This window comes from Neoarius graeffei, chromosome 1 (assembly GCF_027579695.1).
Source record: "Neoarius graeffei isolate fNeoGra1 chromosome 1, fNeoGra1.pri, whole genome shotgun sequence".
NCBI lineage: Eukaryota > Metazoa > Chordata > Actinopteri > Siluriformes > Ariidae > Neoarius > Neoarius graeffei.
Window position 1 is genome coordinate 74875401 of NC_083569.1, and position 16748 is coordinate 74892148.

The window sequence follows — 16748 nt, forward strand, 5'->3', positions numbered from 1 at the left end:
ACAGGGAAAGCCCACCATGTGATGCATGACACAGTATCTTGAACTGGGTCATGGTGAAGCAGGAAAAAATAGCGGCAAATTTAGGGCCACGTGGCCCTAAATTCATTAATTATTCTATTTAAAAAAAATACAATTGGAAGTCTTAAGAAAATTCTTATTATACACAACTGAAGAAATTTTCACTAATGACGTTTTGATGTCTTTCTTAGCTGACACCTTGATCACATCTAACGCTTGGCGTCTCTGGCCACCGCCGGATGGTGCACGTGACCTAGAAATCAGCTGATCCCATGTATGGCCGAGTTGGTACGTCCCTACATGATTTCTAGGTCACGTGCACCATCGGGCGGTGGCCAGAGACGCCAAGCGTTAGATGTGATCAAGATGTCAGCTAAGAAAGACATCAAAACGTCATAAGTAAGTGAAAATGTCTTCAGTTGTGCATTATAAGAATTTTCTTACGATTAGTAATCGACCAACTGGATGAAACTGAGATTAAATTGGAAATCTGTGACTCAAATTCAGTAGCTTTCAGTCCACTAAACAAAAATAACTGGGTGTCAGGGAAAATTCTTTTTATGATCTAAACTTAAAATCTGAAAGGCAGTCTACCTTTAATGTATATAACTGGATCTCTTCATTTTCAAAAAGACAAAAATAAAGATTTGTCAGAAAAAAAAAAAAGACCATGTGTCAATAGATGATGAGCACTGCCATGACCACGTTTATGAAACAATCTTGAATAGATCTCGACTGATGTGTACCCAGTCCATTTTCTTTGGCTTGAGATAACAGCACGCATCAATATTTCTTACTGCAGAGCCGACAGATGAGGACGTTTACTCACAAGCAGGTGTCTGGATCCAAAGAGCTCATCTTTGGAAACCAGCAGTAGTCATAGACGGTGTCTCCTTCACTCATCCTCAGTACTGGACTCTAGATGTAGATAAACAGAGGAAATCAATTATTGTGGGCTTGAAGTCTTCAAAGACATTATCTGCTCTTCAATCAACCGGTGCTGCAGACTACCAGCCTTGTGAGTCGATACACTTTTCCACCGAGATCGTTTCCTTTAACAACCTGAGTGTGTTTGAAAATCGATATCCTCATCGACTGGAACATGTGCTGCATGAAGGACAGGCTACTGCAACTGCTTAAATAATGCTTTTCCAACAGCAAGGGGAGGTGATCTAGTATATGCAGTGTATAGAATATCGCATAAACGCATTGTGCATTTGTCCCATGAGCAGAATGAAACACTTGCCTGAATACTCAACAAACCTGTGGCGATTATTCAGAACAAAGCATTAGATAAGAACAGACACACTGTGTAACTAATGTGTTTTTTAGGCTGGGATGCTTAGATCAAGCAAGACATAAAACCTGTCATTCTGAATAACACGGTACCATTCAGTAGGTTTTTTTAATTATGATTTTAAAAAAAACCTACAGATTATTCTGTGGCATATTACATTTTTAGAATTTTTCTGCCTTTTTGAAAAAGCTTTTCATATTTCACCCAAACAGGATGAGTTTCCTTTTGAGTCTGGTTCCTCTCAACGGTTTTTTTTTTTTTCTCCCCTCTTGTCGCTGATTTACTCATTTAAGAACCAAATCTACATCTGGATTTCTGTAAAGCTGCTTTGTGACAATGCCCATTTAGAAAAGCACTATAGAAACTAAATTTAATGGAATTATGAACTATCTAAGCTGACCAAAATCACAGACAGTACCAGTCAAAAGTTTGTACACCCCTACTCATTCATAGTTTTTTCTGTATTTTGACTATTTTCTACATTGTAGAACAATACTGAAGACATCAAAACTATGAAATAACATCCATCCATCATCTGCAGCCGCTTATCCTGTTCCATGGGGTCGCGGGCAAGCTGGAGCCTATCCTAACTGACTATGGACAAGAGGCGGGGTACACCCTGGACAAGTCGCCAGGTCAACACAGGGCTGACACATAGAGACAAACACCCATTCACGCTCACATTCACACCTACGGTCAATTTAGAGTCACCAGTTAACCTAACCTGCATGTCTTTGGACTGTGGGGGAAACCGGAGCACCCGGAGGAAACCCACGCGGACACGGGGAGAACATGCAAACTCCGCACAGAAAGGCCCCCGTTGGCCACTGGGCTCAAACCCAGGACCTTCTTGCTGTGAGGTGACAGTGCTATAAAACAACATATGGAACATATATGGAATTATGTGGTAAAACAAACAAACAGTGTTCAAAACAAAATATGTTTCCTATTTTAGATTCTTCAAAAGTAGCCACCGTTTACCTTGATGGCGCCTTGTACACTATTGGCATTATCTTAACCAGCTTCATGAGGTCGTCACCTAGAATGTTTTTCAATTAACAGGTGTGTCTCATCAAAAGTTAATTAGTGCAATTTCTTGCCTTCTTAATGTGTTTGAGATCAAACAGTAAATAGTAAATAATAAATACAGTAAATAGCCCTATTTCACAACTGTAGTAATCCATATTATGTCAAGAACTGCTCAACGAAGTAAAGAGAAACGACATCCATCATTACTTTCATACATGAAGTGACTTAATTCATAAAAATAAAAAACAAGAGTGCTCCAAGAGCACAATATCCCCCACTATAATATATTGCAAATGAAATTGCAATATACGTATTACTGTCCTATAACAAAGCCTTTTGCCAAGTTTCGTGATATTCCTCCAAAAATTGTGAGAGGACTTGATTTCAGAAGGGGACAACCTTTTCCGGGACGGAAGGACAGACGGACTTTGCCACGACATAATCCACCTTCAGGCCTTTTGGCCAGCAGGGGATAAAAAACATGGAATTAGAAGGTGTGTCCAAACTTTTGACCGGTACTGTAAGTGGTCTTTTTTTTAATATGTATTGGAAAGAAAAGTGATGTTACAGTGCCCTCCTAAGGCCACACCAATTCGATTAGTTGGTTCTCGGAATCGCCGCTTGAAGAAAATGCAAAATGGAAAAAAAAAAATCGAAATCGACTGCAGATTGAGGTCACGTGACGTCGAAAACCAATCAAATCGCCCCTTTCACTTTAGATAAAGACTTGTGGAAGAAACATGCCTGTGGAGGGGAATCCTGCAAAGTGAGATTGTTAGGATATTCAGCCAACAGAAGCATAAAATCTTTGACAGGTGTGTCGAAATTCAAAAGGGGGAAAACTTTGCACAGTTGTACTCAAGATGCCGTGAGCTTGTTACCCTGCGATGTGCCAACTTGGACAACGACTCTGTGGAGGTGGGTTTGATTTATATATTTCATTGATTGATGTGAGGGGCAAACAAAAAATCATTCGAAGTATTTAGCCATCAGAAGTAGCCTACTCCTGGTCAAATCTTTTTTTCTGTGCATTGTAGATGTTCAACTGACTGTAATTCAATCGTTTATTTAGCCAATCTGTTTACTGGTTTGCCTGATAAAAGACGTGCAGCCAGAGCTAGCACTTAATGCAGATGGGTGGAAATAAGATAAGCTATTAAAAGAGCCATATGAAATGTGTAACAATAATGTATTGTCTTTGTTTTGTTTCTCTATTACGAAAGCCCTCTATTTCCACCGCTAATTTTACCATCAGAGCATTTTTTTTATTTTATTTCGCGCGCTCGCTTCATATTTTTTCCTGAAAAAATCCGAGAACCAACTAATTAAATTGGTGTGGCCTAATGTAAGAAATTATGCTGAAACCTGCAGCATGATACAACAGGACACAGTGAACCGTCTGGTGCTAATAATCCACAAATTCCTCATTTTCAGAAAATATAAAAGCTCTTCATGTGAATGTGCACTGCTTTGCATCCTTCAACACTGCAATGAGAACTGACTGATAAAATAAAATTCCAAAACGATATAACTGTGTGTTGACTTCCATATCTTCAGTGCTGATGGACTTATTTTAGGCTCCAGTTCTAAATAAAACAGTGCCAAAGTATAAATAATGATGCCGCTATGGTTCTGAAGCTGACCATCTCGGAGAGCAGATCCCAGCTGCTGCTGTAGAGCTCGGGTGGGAGATTATACACACGCAGCACATTATCTGCACTGTTCGAGAGGATACAGGAACCATCTGGAGCCCTGAGAGACACAGACAGAGTAGAAGGGGGAAAAAAAATAAGAGTGAACCAAAATAGGTGTGTGTGCGTGAGATCTAGGTTTATATATGTGCTGTGCATATGTGCCAGTTTGAATGAAATGTGAATCAGGTGTACGGATGAAGCGGATTAACCTTCATGACATTTCACCACTGAACCATCACCTTTATTCTTTCAAGTTCAAATTAACTCCATGTTGCACGCAGTACAATAGCCTCTGCATGATGATCTAGCCGAATTGGAATGAAAATGTAAAATAAAAGAACAATCACCAGATAAAACTCTTGACTTTCACAATTACTTTCAAGGCTTGTCCTGATTCACCCAATTCATGATATTGGTTTCACAATTCAATTTTCTCACAATATAAAAGAAAATTACATTTAAAAAAAAAGTTCTATTACCAAAAAATGCAACACTTATATCAACTTAAACATTCCTTTTGTTAAATTAAAAAAAAATTCATTTTCTTAATAACCAACAAGAATTATTTACCCACATTTGTAAAAGTTGGAGTAAAATATTACAGCCTGTTAACTTAAAATATTCCTTTTATTAAAAAATTAAAAAAGTTAACAAATTGGCCTGAACTTTTATGAACATTTATACTACCTCCGTTTTCTTCAGCTTTCAGTAATCTGTCAAATGATGGCCCTGATTTCTTATCAAATGTATTTGTACAGTCAGTCAATCACACAACAGCTCTTTCCCATTTAAGATCCGTTTCTGTGTTTTCACGGCATTCGAGCTGTGTTACTTCCGCCTACGGTGAAGTCATGTGCATTCCCTCCACTTAATGTTATTGCCCTCTGCTCCATAAACAATGCAATTAGTGCTAGGAAAAAAATAAGATATTACACAGCCTGATAATCGTCATTTTTTTTTATCGATTTGAATCATAAATTTCTATCGCAATTTATCATTGCATGACATATTACATGCCTAATCAGTTTGAATGAAATGTGAATCAGGTGTACTGATGAAGATGATTAATCTTCATGACATTTCAACATCGAACCATCACCTTTATTCTTTCAAGTTCAAATTAACTCGATAAAGCACACAGCACAGTGGACTCTTAATAATATTATATCTGAATTGGAATGAAAAGGTTTCATTCAAACACCTAAATGCAAGTCGAATAAAACATTTATGGGTAATCTGAACTAGACCGCTAGATAGATAGACAGAAAGTTGTGCAGAGCACGATACTTGCGAAAAATCACAAAGAAACGCAAGTTATGGCCAATTAGGTGTTTTGTTTTTTTTTTTACAAGATGTGACCTTGGTGACCATGACCCACCAAAACTAATGATGTCTTTGTGTGACACTAATGAGTTTTCCGGAGCATTTTGGTGAAGATTGGTCAAGAAATGACGATGCTAGAGCACCAAACAAACGGACATCAATATACTTGCAAAAATCTCAGATTTTCTCAAGTAAAAATGGCACCTGACTGAAACAGGGAATTTATCCATGAGACAAAAGAATGATCACCAAATAAATGAGTAGCAATTCTTTCACAAGCAGAATCACTACTCGTGTCAGAAAAAATGATTGAGACTTGAAACAAAAACCAGTGTTATACACTGTAGCAGATTTAAAAAGGTTGAAAGGAAATCAAAATATTTCCAGGCAGAATGATGCGAGACGTGAAATTTCCTCTCGTCTTTGGTTTTGTGGAGAGTAACGTTAGCTGCGTTTTACACTGACAGGACTCTGACACTTCTTGTTATTAACGCTAAATTCAGCTACATGCATAAATTTGGTTCTTATTCCACATAAGGCACTGAATAAATATTTCCCACAGGGGGCTGAATTCTGGTGCATATAAACAGTGCACTGAATTTGCATTGAAAACTGTGAATTTGTAACCAGAGTAAATTTATCTGGACTGATGAAAATCTCTGCATGTAAATGTAGCCCCCAGTTCTCCAAGCAATATTGGCAACGATGAAAATGAACACACTCCGGTGTAATTTAGTCAACTAATGGAATGTATGTTCAGAAACTGAACTAATACAGTTTAGGAAACATTTAAGTATTTGGATGTGTTTTGTGCATAATAAAATAAAAAAAATTCGTCTGGGCCGAGTTTCCCCAAAACATCACAGCACATGGATCATCATTAACCCCGACAGCGAGCATCCCATTAAACACTCTCTCTACCAGTGAAGCTGATCTGAAAGTGCTTTGCTGCTTGATTATTATGATCTGGTGCCACACTGGGTGTGATTCTGGTATTACAATCAAATTACAGAATTCCAGATTACAGAACAGCAATATTGAAGTATCTTTTTGCCATCAGGGTACAACAGCTTTAAACAATAAAAGCGTTATGTTCATGACGGTGTGCGTTTTTCTCACCATTTGCAGCCTTTGAGGTAGTTCTCCGGAGTGTGTGTGTATTCTGCCCAGGACCCTGTCAGCGTCTGGGGGTTCTGAGTGAAATCCAGGCCCAGGCTGAATTCATACACCAACAGCATTAGTCAACATATTTTCGATTTCAAAAGATGTGATTATTTTTACACAAACCATCCTTCACCAAAATAAAAAGCCAAATCATCATCATCTTCTGGCTGCTCCCGATTAGGGGTCGCCACAGTGGATCTTTCGTCTCCATTGCTCCGTCTTCCGCATCCTTCTCTACCACACCTGCCACTATCATGTCCTCTCTCACCACATCCATGTATCTCCTCGTTTTCGTTTGCCTGGCAGCTCCATCCTCAACATTCTCCTTCCAACATGCTCTGCATCTCTTCTCAGGATGTGCCCAGACCATCTCAGTCTCCTCTCTCTTAGCTTAATTCCCAAGCTCTCCACATGTGCTGTCCCTCTGATGTGCTCGTTCCTTATCCTGTCCAACCTCGTCACTCATCACAAACCTTAACATCCTCAACTCCGCCATCTCCAACTTTGCCTCCTGTCTCTTCAGTCTCCAATCCAGACATCACAGCTGGTCTCACTACTGTCTTACACATCTTACCTTTCACTTTTGCTGGGACTTTCCTATCACAAATGACTCCCGAAATCCTTCTCCAACTGCTCCACCCTGCCTGCGCTCTCTTTCTCACCTCACTATCGCAGCCCCCATTTTCCTGCACAGTTGACCCCAGGTACTGTGTCAAAATACAAAGCCAAAAAAGGAACAAAATGTACTTACTACTGACCCTGATCCTCAGTGGGCTGTGTGTCAGTGTTTTCCTGCACATCTCCTCCTCCTCCATCCTTTTCTCTCTCAGTCTCTGCGATTGTCTCTTCATTTTCTTGCCACTCTTCATCTCTTTGTGTCAATTCTCCAGGCCTCTGTCCAGCCTCCTCTAACTCTGTGAACACTGTACGACAAATACCAGCTATTGCAGCTTGAATGCAAAGGAAGAAAAGGAAGGAAGGAAAAAATAAAAAGGAAGGAAGGAAAAGAAAGGCAAGAAAAAAGAAAGAAAGGAAGCAAGGAAAGGAAAAATGAAAAAGGACGGAGGGAAGGAAGGAAAAGAAAGGCAAGAAGAAAAAGGAAAAGGAAGGAAAGAAGGAACAGAAAGGCAGGAAGGAAAAGAAAAGGAAAGAAGGAAAGTTATACAGTTCTGAGAAAGAGTTCTGAGGAGACGATAATTCTTCGATCATATTTTGAGAATATAACTATTTGATGTAAAACTAATGAAACTGCACATCATCCTCGATGGTAAATGAACAACAACAACTTTATTCATCATACGCTTGTGAAATTCCTCTCTGCATTTAACCCATCTGAAGCAGTGAACACACACGAGCAATGAGCACGCACACACACCCAGAGCAGTGGGCAACCATGCTATAGCGCCCAGGGAGCAGTTGAGGGTTCGGTGCCTCGCTCAAGGGCACCTCAGCCCAAGGCCGTCCCATATTAACCTAACCGCATGTCTTTGGACTGTGGGGGAAACCGGAGCACCCGGAGGAAACCCACGCAGACACGGAGAGAACATACAAACTCCACACAGAAAGACCCTCGCCGGCCACAGGGCTCGAACCCAGAACCTTCTTGCTGTGAGTTGACCGTGCTAACCACTACACCACCGTGCCGCATGTTAACTCTGCAGATCGAATGAGAACTCCAAGCCTATATTCACACCAAACACAGCAAAAACGAACAGTGGTGGGTTTCCCAAAAGCCTCTTCATGCTAAGAGCATCTTAACTAAGAGACAGTGTTCATTGTGTTGCCCGCTCGACCACTTAACGATGATCTCTGTGCTGCGATGCTTTTGGGAAACCCAGGCCAGAACGGTCGTCCGTTTTCTAGGAGAGCCATGGTCTCTCAGCCCATGTTTACATTAGACCGTATCAGTGGATCATCAGATTAACGTTTTTAAAACGATTAGTGTGCACACAGCAACGCCAATACACGATTTGCGTGCACACAGCAACACCAATACACGGATACGCTCGGCTCCGCAGGCATCCTGCGCTCCAAATCACTCCGCCCTGAACAGCGAGTGCCCTCTGGAGGGTGCGCACTCCGGCCCTGCGCAGCTCACAGAGCGCGCGAGTGAAGCGCACGAGCAGTGATTCGGGACTGAGCCGCTGTGTGTGCGATCCCAGCGCATATCACTTACCACTTGCAAGTGGAAGGATGGCAAGCCTAAAGACAATCATAACTACACAATGGGCAGTATTTGCATCAGTATTTGCAGTATTTTCATACTTTTATACTCTTTAATGAAAGGTGATACAAGGCGGAAGTCCGCGCCGTTTTTCAGCAGTCGCGTCACATGACCAACGCCAGCGAATCAGGAAGGTGGATGTCACAGTGACGTTGTCCAATGAGACGCCAGCTAGAGCTCAGCACAGCGTATCCGCGTATTCTCAATGTTTACACAGCACCGGACCAGACACGATCTGGATTGAATACGTGGACCCTGGCGGATTCCCGTTTCCCGGCGTTTCCAGGCGGTTTAATGTAAACGGACAGTGCATCCGCGAAGAAAATGAGACAGATACGGTCTAATGTAAACGTAGCCTCAGTGGCAAGCAGCAGCATGGGCGTCAAAAGTTTAATTCTGGGCAACTTGACGATAATGAGCTCTGGCGTAGTTCGGTGGCAACCAATCAGAATTTAGAAGGTGCTCCACTCTAGATTGGTGAAATTAATAATCGGCGGTGGTGCGTTTCCCCATTCTTTATGATGTGTCCCTCTTTGCATACAGGGACATAAATTTAAAAACAAAATGTGGCAGCGGGGGCGTGGTCAAGCATCGGTCTGTGAACGGAGGGCGGAGTCAGGGAAGGTAAGTGGCAGAATCACTGCACCTGATGTCAGTTAACCTGTGTTTGTGTGTCTTCCCAGTGACCGCGCCCTATAAAAGGAGAGAGAGAGAGAGAGAGAGAGAGCAGAGGAAGGGAGCTCTCTCCCCAACCAGACGACTTACAGTGGTGCTTGAAAGTTTGTGAACCCTTTAGAATTTTCTATATTTCTGCATAAATATGACCTAAAACATCATCAGATTTTCACACAAGTCCTAAAAGTAGATAAAGAGAACCCAGTTAAACAAATGAGACAAAAATATTATACTTGGTCATTTATTTATTGAGGAAAATGATCCAATATTACATATCTGTGAGTGGCAAAAGTATGTGAACCTCTAGGATTAGCAGTTAATTTGAAGGTGAAATTAGAGTCAGGTGTTTTCAATCAATGGGATGACAATCAGGTGTGAGTGGGCACCCTGTTTTATTTAAAGAACAGGGATCTATCAAAGTCTGATCTTCACAACACATGTTTGTGGAAGTGTATCACGGCACGAACAAAGGAGATTTCTGAGGACCTCAGAAAAAGCGTTGTTGATGCTCATCAGGCTGGAAAAGGTTACAAAACCATCTCTAAAGAGTTTGGACTCCACCAATCCACAGTCAGACAGATTGTGTACAAATGGAGGAAATTCAAGACCATTGTTACCCTCCCCAGGAGTGGTCAACCAACAAAGATCACTCCAAGAGCAAGGCGTGTAATAGTCAGCGAGGTCACAAAGGACCCCAAGGTAACTTCTAAGCAACTGAAGACCTCTCTCACATTGGCTAATGTTAATGTTCATGAGCCCACCATCAGGAGAACACTGAACAACAATGGTGTGCATGGCAGGGTTGCAAGGAGAAAGTCACTGCTCTCCAAAAAGAACATTGCTGCTTGTCTGCAGTTTGCTAAAGCTCACGTGGACAAGCCAGAAGGCTATTGGAAAAATGTTTTGTGGATGGATGAGACCAAAATAGAACTTTGTGGTTTAAATGAGAAGCGTTATGTTTGGGGAAAGGAAAACACTGCATTCCAGCATAAGAACCTTATCCCATCTGTGAAACATGGTGGTGGTAGTATCATAGTTTGGGCCTGTTTTGCTGCATCTGGGCCAGGACGGCTTCCCATCATTGATGGAACAATGAATTCTGAATTATACCAGCAAATTCTAAAGGAAAATGTCAGGACATCTGTCCATGAACTGAATCTCAAGAGAAGGTGGGTCATGCAGCAAGACAACGACCCTCAGCACACAAGTCGTTCTACCAAAGAATGATTAAAGAAGAATAAAGTTAATGTTTTGGAATGGCCAAGTCAAAGTCCTGACCTTAATCCAATCGAAATGTTGTGGAAGGACCTGAAGCGAGAAGTTCATGTGAGGAAACCCACCAACATCCCAGAGTTGAAGCTGTTCTGTACGGAGGAATGGGCTAAAATTCCTCCAAGCCGGTGTGCAGGACTGATCAACAGTTACGGGAAATGTTTAGTTGCAGTTATTGCTGCACAAGGGGGTCAAACCAGATACTGAAAGCAAAGGTTCACATACTTTTGCCACACACAGATATGTAATATTGGATCATTTTCCTCAATAAATAAATTACCAAGTATAATATTTTTGTCTCATTTGTTTAACTGGGTTCTCTTTATCTACTTTTAGGACTTGCGTGAAAATCTGATGATGTTTTCGGTCATATTTATGCAGAAATATAGAAAATTCTAAAGGGTTCACAAACTTTCAAGCACCACTGTATGTGTGTGCGCACGTGTCTGTGTGGCTGAGAGATTGTAAGACACTGAAAAATGCAAAAATAAAGAGTTTTGGAAACTCAGTTCTGGCCTGCCGTACTTCTGTGCTCCACCCACTCACTCACTCGAAGTTCTACACAAAACAAAAAAGGAATAAACTGCATGTTGAAATTTGACTTGGCATCAACACAAAAGTCACACCACATAAAAGGTTTTCAGTCAGTTTATTTCCTTACTGATGTATCATAATTGTTCATTATTTTCCTTCATCAACCAATTCTTACTTTCACATGAACAAGATGTCATGAGGTTAACTGACACTCTACTTGTAAGTCAGTCGGCACAAAGACGTGCGTTTGCTTTGCAGCCACTTTAAATAAAGTGTGCAAGACGAAGCATACCAAACAAACTTGTAGCTGCCTATTGCATCGACATCACAGTGTCCACGAACTTACCACCGTTATTGGTTGAGCAGCCAGAGCGAATTTTAATGCTCTCGCCACGTTTGGTCTGAACGCACCATTAGGAACAGGTCAGTAATAATCACATGACTAAACTCTGTCCACTCCGTTTTCCTTAGTACGTTTGAACCTTTTTTTTTTTGAGCAAAATGTTTTGCAAAATTTTTCATACTCAGTTTATATGATTATTTTTTCCCAGAAAGCCTTTAAGAATGCCTTTAACAAAAGAAGAATGTATTGAAGTCATTCCTATGGCCCCAGCACAAGGATCATTTCAAGGAACGCATTCAAAGTGCAGTTACATGCATGACATCAGACGTATTAACACGAGTTCATCATGAGACGCACAAGAGACAACTCCGTGTGTGTTTACGAGGAAATGGCATCATGTAGAGGATTTTTTGTAAATAAAGTTACATTTTGTTAAATAGTGTTGATTTCTTTTACATACAGTGGTGCTTGAAAGTTTGTGAACCCTTTAGAATTTTCTATATTTCTGCATAAATATGGCCTAAAACATCATCAGATTTTCACACAAGTCCTAAAAGTAGATAAAGAGAACCCAGTTAAACAAATGAGACAAAAATATTATACTTGGTCATTTATTTATTTATTGAGGAACATGATCCAAATGTTACATATCTGTGAGTAGCAAAAGTATGTGAACCTTTGCTTTCAGTATCTGGTGTGACCCCCCTTGTGCAGCAATAACTGCAACTAAATGTTTCCGGTAACTGTTGATCAGTCCTGCACACCGGCTTGGAGGAATTTTAGCCCATTCCTCCGTACAGAACAGCTTCAACTCTGGGATGTTGGTGGGTTTCCTCACATGAACTGCTCGCTTCAGGTCCTTCCACAACATTTCAATTGGATTAAGGTCAGGACTTTGACTTGGCCATTCCAAAACATTATTCTTCTTTAACCATTCTTTGGTAGAACGACTTGTGTGCTTAGGGTCGTTGTCTTGCTGCATGACTCACCTTCTCTTGAGATTCAGTTCATGGACAGATGTCCTGACATTTTCCTTTAGAATTCGTTGGTATAATTCAGAATGCATTGTTCCATCAATGATGGCAAGCTGTCCTGGCCCAGATGCAGCAAAACAGGCCCAAACCATGATACTACCACCACCATGTTTCACAGATGGGATAAGGTTCTTATGCTGGAATGCAGTGTTTTCCTTTCTCCAAACATAACTTTTCTCATTTAAACCGAAAAGTTCTATTTTGGTCTCATCCATCCACAAAACATTTTTCCAATAGCCTTCTGGCTTGTCCACATGATCTTTCGCAAACTGCAGACGAGCAGCAATGTTCTTTTTGGAGAGCAGTGGCTTTCTCCTTGCAACCCTGCCATGCACACCATTGTTGTTCAGTGTTCTCCTGATCACGGACTCATGAACATTAACATTAGCCAATGTGAGAGAGGCCTTCAGTTGCTTAGAAGTTACCCTGGGGTCCTTTGTGACCTCGCCAACTATTACACGCCTTGCTCTTGGAGTGATCTTTGTTGGTTGACCACTCCTGGTGAGGATAACAATGGTCTTGAATTTCCTCCATTTGTACACAATCTGTCTGACTGTGGATTGGTGGAGTCCAAACTCTTTAGAGATGGTTTTGTATCCTTTTCCAGCCTGATGAGCATCAACAATGCTTTTTCTGAGGTCCTCAGAAATCTCCTTTGTTCGTGCCATGATACACTTCCACAAACGTGTTGTGAAGATCAGACTTTGATAGATCCCTGTTCTTTAAATAAAACAGGGTGCCCACTCACACCTGATTGTCATCCCATTGATTGAAAACACCTGACTCTAATTTCACCTTCAAATTAACTGCTAATCCTAGAGGTTCACATACTTTTGCCACTCACAGATATGTAATATTGGATCATTTTCCTCAATAAATAAATGACCAAGTATAATATTTTTGTCTCATTTGTTTAACTGGGTTCTCTTTATCTACTTTTAGGACTTGTGTGAAAATCTGATGTTTTAGGTCATTAATACAGAAATATAAAAAATTCTAAAGGGTTCACAAACTTTCAAGCACCACTGTATGGGGACTTTTGGGACACCTCTTCTTTTTTTTCTTCAGTAAGTGACATTATGTTCTGCAAAAGGTCAATTTGATGGAAAAGTAATTCCAAAATAATAAGTTCAAGTTGCACAACTGCGTGCATTATGCATATAAAAAGTGTAGTGATTCCTACTGATAGGACCATTTCGCTCCATGCTAGATTACAAACTTAAACACACAAAAAAAAAAAAATCATCACATTAAAGTAATACAGAAAGATGCAGAGACAGTCATGTCACCTCTGTCTGGGATTCCATCAGTGTCCTGACACTCATGAACTCCTGTTCGCATCTCGGTGCATGCATCAGGCTGACCAATGTCCACCTCCATCCCTTCAACAGGAGGTGGCTGTTTGGTGACAGATTGAGCCTCCTCTTCAATGCAGGGTGGAGGAGGTGCAGCATGGGGTGGATCTCCATCAGCTTCTGACTCCTGTCCTGTTCCTCCTAAACTAACGGCGTCACTGCAGGTTCCAGGATCGGACATGCTCACACCTCTCGCTGTCTCTGAGGTGAGAAGAATGTGTTTGGTTTGTGCGTCACTATCACTCTCAGACAGAAGACTGAGCCGTTAAGGTAACATCTCCTAAAGGAAAATGAGGGACGTAATCAGAGAACATTACACACATGGACTTAAAGTATGTGAATCAGTAATTTACCAGTTGCTCGGACACAAATGATAGCGATACTAAAGCCAGCGGAAAATCTAAATGACTAAAACTAAGTTTTTCACATTCTGACTTTGGCATAAAGGCACATAAACATAGTTGCAGCGACATGCACAAATATCTCCTCTTCCATACTGTTAATGGATGTTAGAATCTGAACTGCCACTGACCACTAAAACATTGGCTCCCAGCAAACAAGACATGATAATTACAAGAAATGAAAGCATATACAGTTAAATATAAAAGAAGTTGGAGAAGGATTTCAGGAGTCATTTGTGATAGCAAAGTCCCACCAAAAATGAAAGGTAAGAAGTATAAGACAGTAGTGAGACCAGCTGAGGGCGGCACGGTGGTGTAGTGGTTAGCGCTGTCGCCTCACAGCAAGAAGGTCCGGGTTCGAGCCCCGTGGCCGGCGAGGGCCTTTCTGTGTAGAGTTTGCATGTTCTCCCCGTGTCCGCATGGGTTTCCTCCGGGTGCTCCGGTTTCCCCCACAGTCCAAAGACATGCAGGTTAGGTTAACTGGTGACTCTAAATTGAGCGTAGGTGTGAATGTGAGTGTGAATGGTTGTCTGTGTCTATGTGTCAGCCCTGTGATGACCTGGCGACTTGTCCAGGGTGTACCCCACCTTTCACCTGTAGTCAGCTGGGATAGGCTCCAGCTTGCCTGCGACCCTGTAGAACAGGATAAAGCGGCTAGAGATAATGAGATGAGACCAGCTGTGATGTATGGATTGGAGACCGTACCCTTAACGAAAAGACAGGAGGCAAAGTTGGAGGTGGCGGAGTTGAGGATGTTAAGGTTTGCGATGGGAGGTTGGACAGGATAAGGAACGAGCGCATCAGAGGGACAGCACATGTGGAGAGCTTGGGAATTAAGCTAAGAGAGAGGAGACTGACATGGTATGGGCACATCCTGAGAAAAGATGCAGAGCATGTTGAGGATGGAGCTGCCAGGCACACGAAAATGAGGAGATACATGGATGTGATGAGAGAGGACATGAAAGTGGCAGGTGTGGTAGAGAAGGATGCTGAAGACAGGGAGCAATGGAGACCAAAGATCCGCTGTGGCGACCCCTAATCGGGAGCAGCCAGAAGAAGAAGACCGTTAAATACAAAAGTTTGAATCAATCATGTTTGTTTTCTGGGTTTAAAAAAATGTTTTGTTTTTAAGAGATGATTTGCAAAAGAAAAAGGAAATAAAGGACATTAAAAAGACAACTGTGAATCATGGAAAAAGACCCGATACATCAGCAGAAAATGGCTTTAAAAGAACCAAAAGGAAGATGTTTGATCCTCAGTGTCCAGGTCTGATCTGAAGCAGGCACTGTTTGACATCTGGCAGTGGTTTCACAGAGATTTCAGGAAGAATAACGTGGTGAATATTAATTACATCTGAGAGGATCCAAGGAGACTGAAGACAGTTAGACGGGCAAAGGGTGACACAAGTGTGTGTGTGTGTAAGATAATAATCAGAGGTTGGTGGGGGGTTTTATATAATAATATCACAATCAGAGAGAAAGGGAGATGTCAATTTATTGTTTTAATCAAATTAATTATTTATCTTGTTCCTTTTGTCTCATCCCTGAACTTCCCTACTGGAAATAGACATTAATTCCACACACAGAAAGCTGATGAAGACAAGCACCACCATGCTGGTGAACCTGGTCTCACTGATCACTTGCCTGCATCATTAAAATGTTTGTTTGTTTGTTTGTTTGTTTGTTTTTTCCACATCAAGTTGTTAATGTAGTAAAGTGTAAATAAAAACAAACAAAAAACTAAGTCACCTCTTCGAAAATTCGTCGCACCTTGATGTCCTTCTGTTAAATTTCCTTCTATCAGTTGTTTTACATGCATAAACACAGCACTTCCATCAATAAAACTCAAAAACCCATGCTACGTGTTTACACACACAGGACGCCGCCATTATCAGAAACAAAAGCGTTGGCCAAATCTCGCGAGACTTTCGTTATTTGGAACAGCTGCACTACTCAGCTCGTCCACAAGAGGGCCACACATACAGAATAAACCGGAAACAACCGGATAAGTGTGCTCAACAGCTCATCCACAAAAAAAGCACTATTTTTTTTCCCACTAATAACACTGAGATATATTTGCAATTAAAGTATAAAAAAAATTGCCCTTACAGGTTGCTGACTGAATGAATGAACTTATAAAGCTTGTATAAATCCTCACATTCAGGCTAATTGAGTTGAAAAATGCAAAAAGAAAATCGAATCCACTCTACAAACAGCGATACACACATTTCCATCCATTACCTATTTACTTTTTAGTCCTTTATCCTTTGTAAAGATGAGTTAAAAATACAACTGGATGTACAGTATGTGAAGCATTATATTCATCTCATCTCATTATCTGTAGCCGCTTTATCCTTCTACAGGGTCGCAGGCAAGCTGGAGCCTA

General features: G+C 41.1%; 1 protein-coding gene across 2 annotated transcripts in view; it reads right to left on the bottom strand.

The window, feature by feature from the left end:
• wrap53 (WD repeat containing, antisense to TP53) overlaps positions 1-16251 on the bottom strand; it is a 28299-nt gene extending 12048 nt beyond the window's left edge. Inside the window, exons 1-7 of one of the 2 annotated variants that reach the window (XM_060925202.1) lie at positions 16112-16251; positions 13897-14163; positions 11222-11254; positions 7277-7448; positions 6481-6576; positions 3988-4096; positions 848-936 (exon numbers count right to left, since the gene is read on the bottom strand). In XM_060925202.1, the coding sequence (XP_060781185.1) occupies positions 848-936; positions 3988-4096; positions 6481-6576; positions 7277-7448; positions 11222-11254; positions 13897-14163; positions 16112-16181 (836 nt within the window). In that variant the 5' untranslated portion in view covers positions 16182-16251. The remainder of the gene's footprint in view (positions 1-847; positions 937-3987; positions 4097-6480; positions 6577-7276; positions 7449-11221; positions 11255-13896; positions 14164-16111) is intronic. The other variant, XM_060925285.1, reaches the window with a different exon arrangement.
• Between the last annotated feature and the right edge of the window lie 497 nt (positions 16252-16748).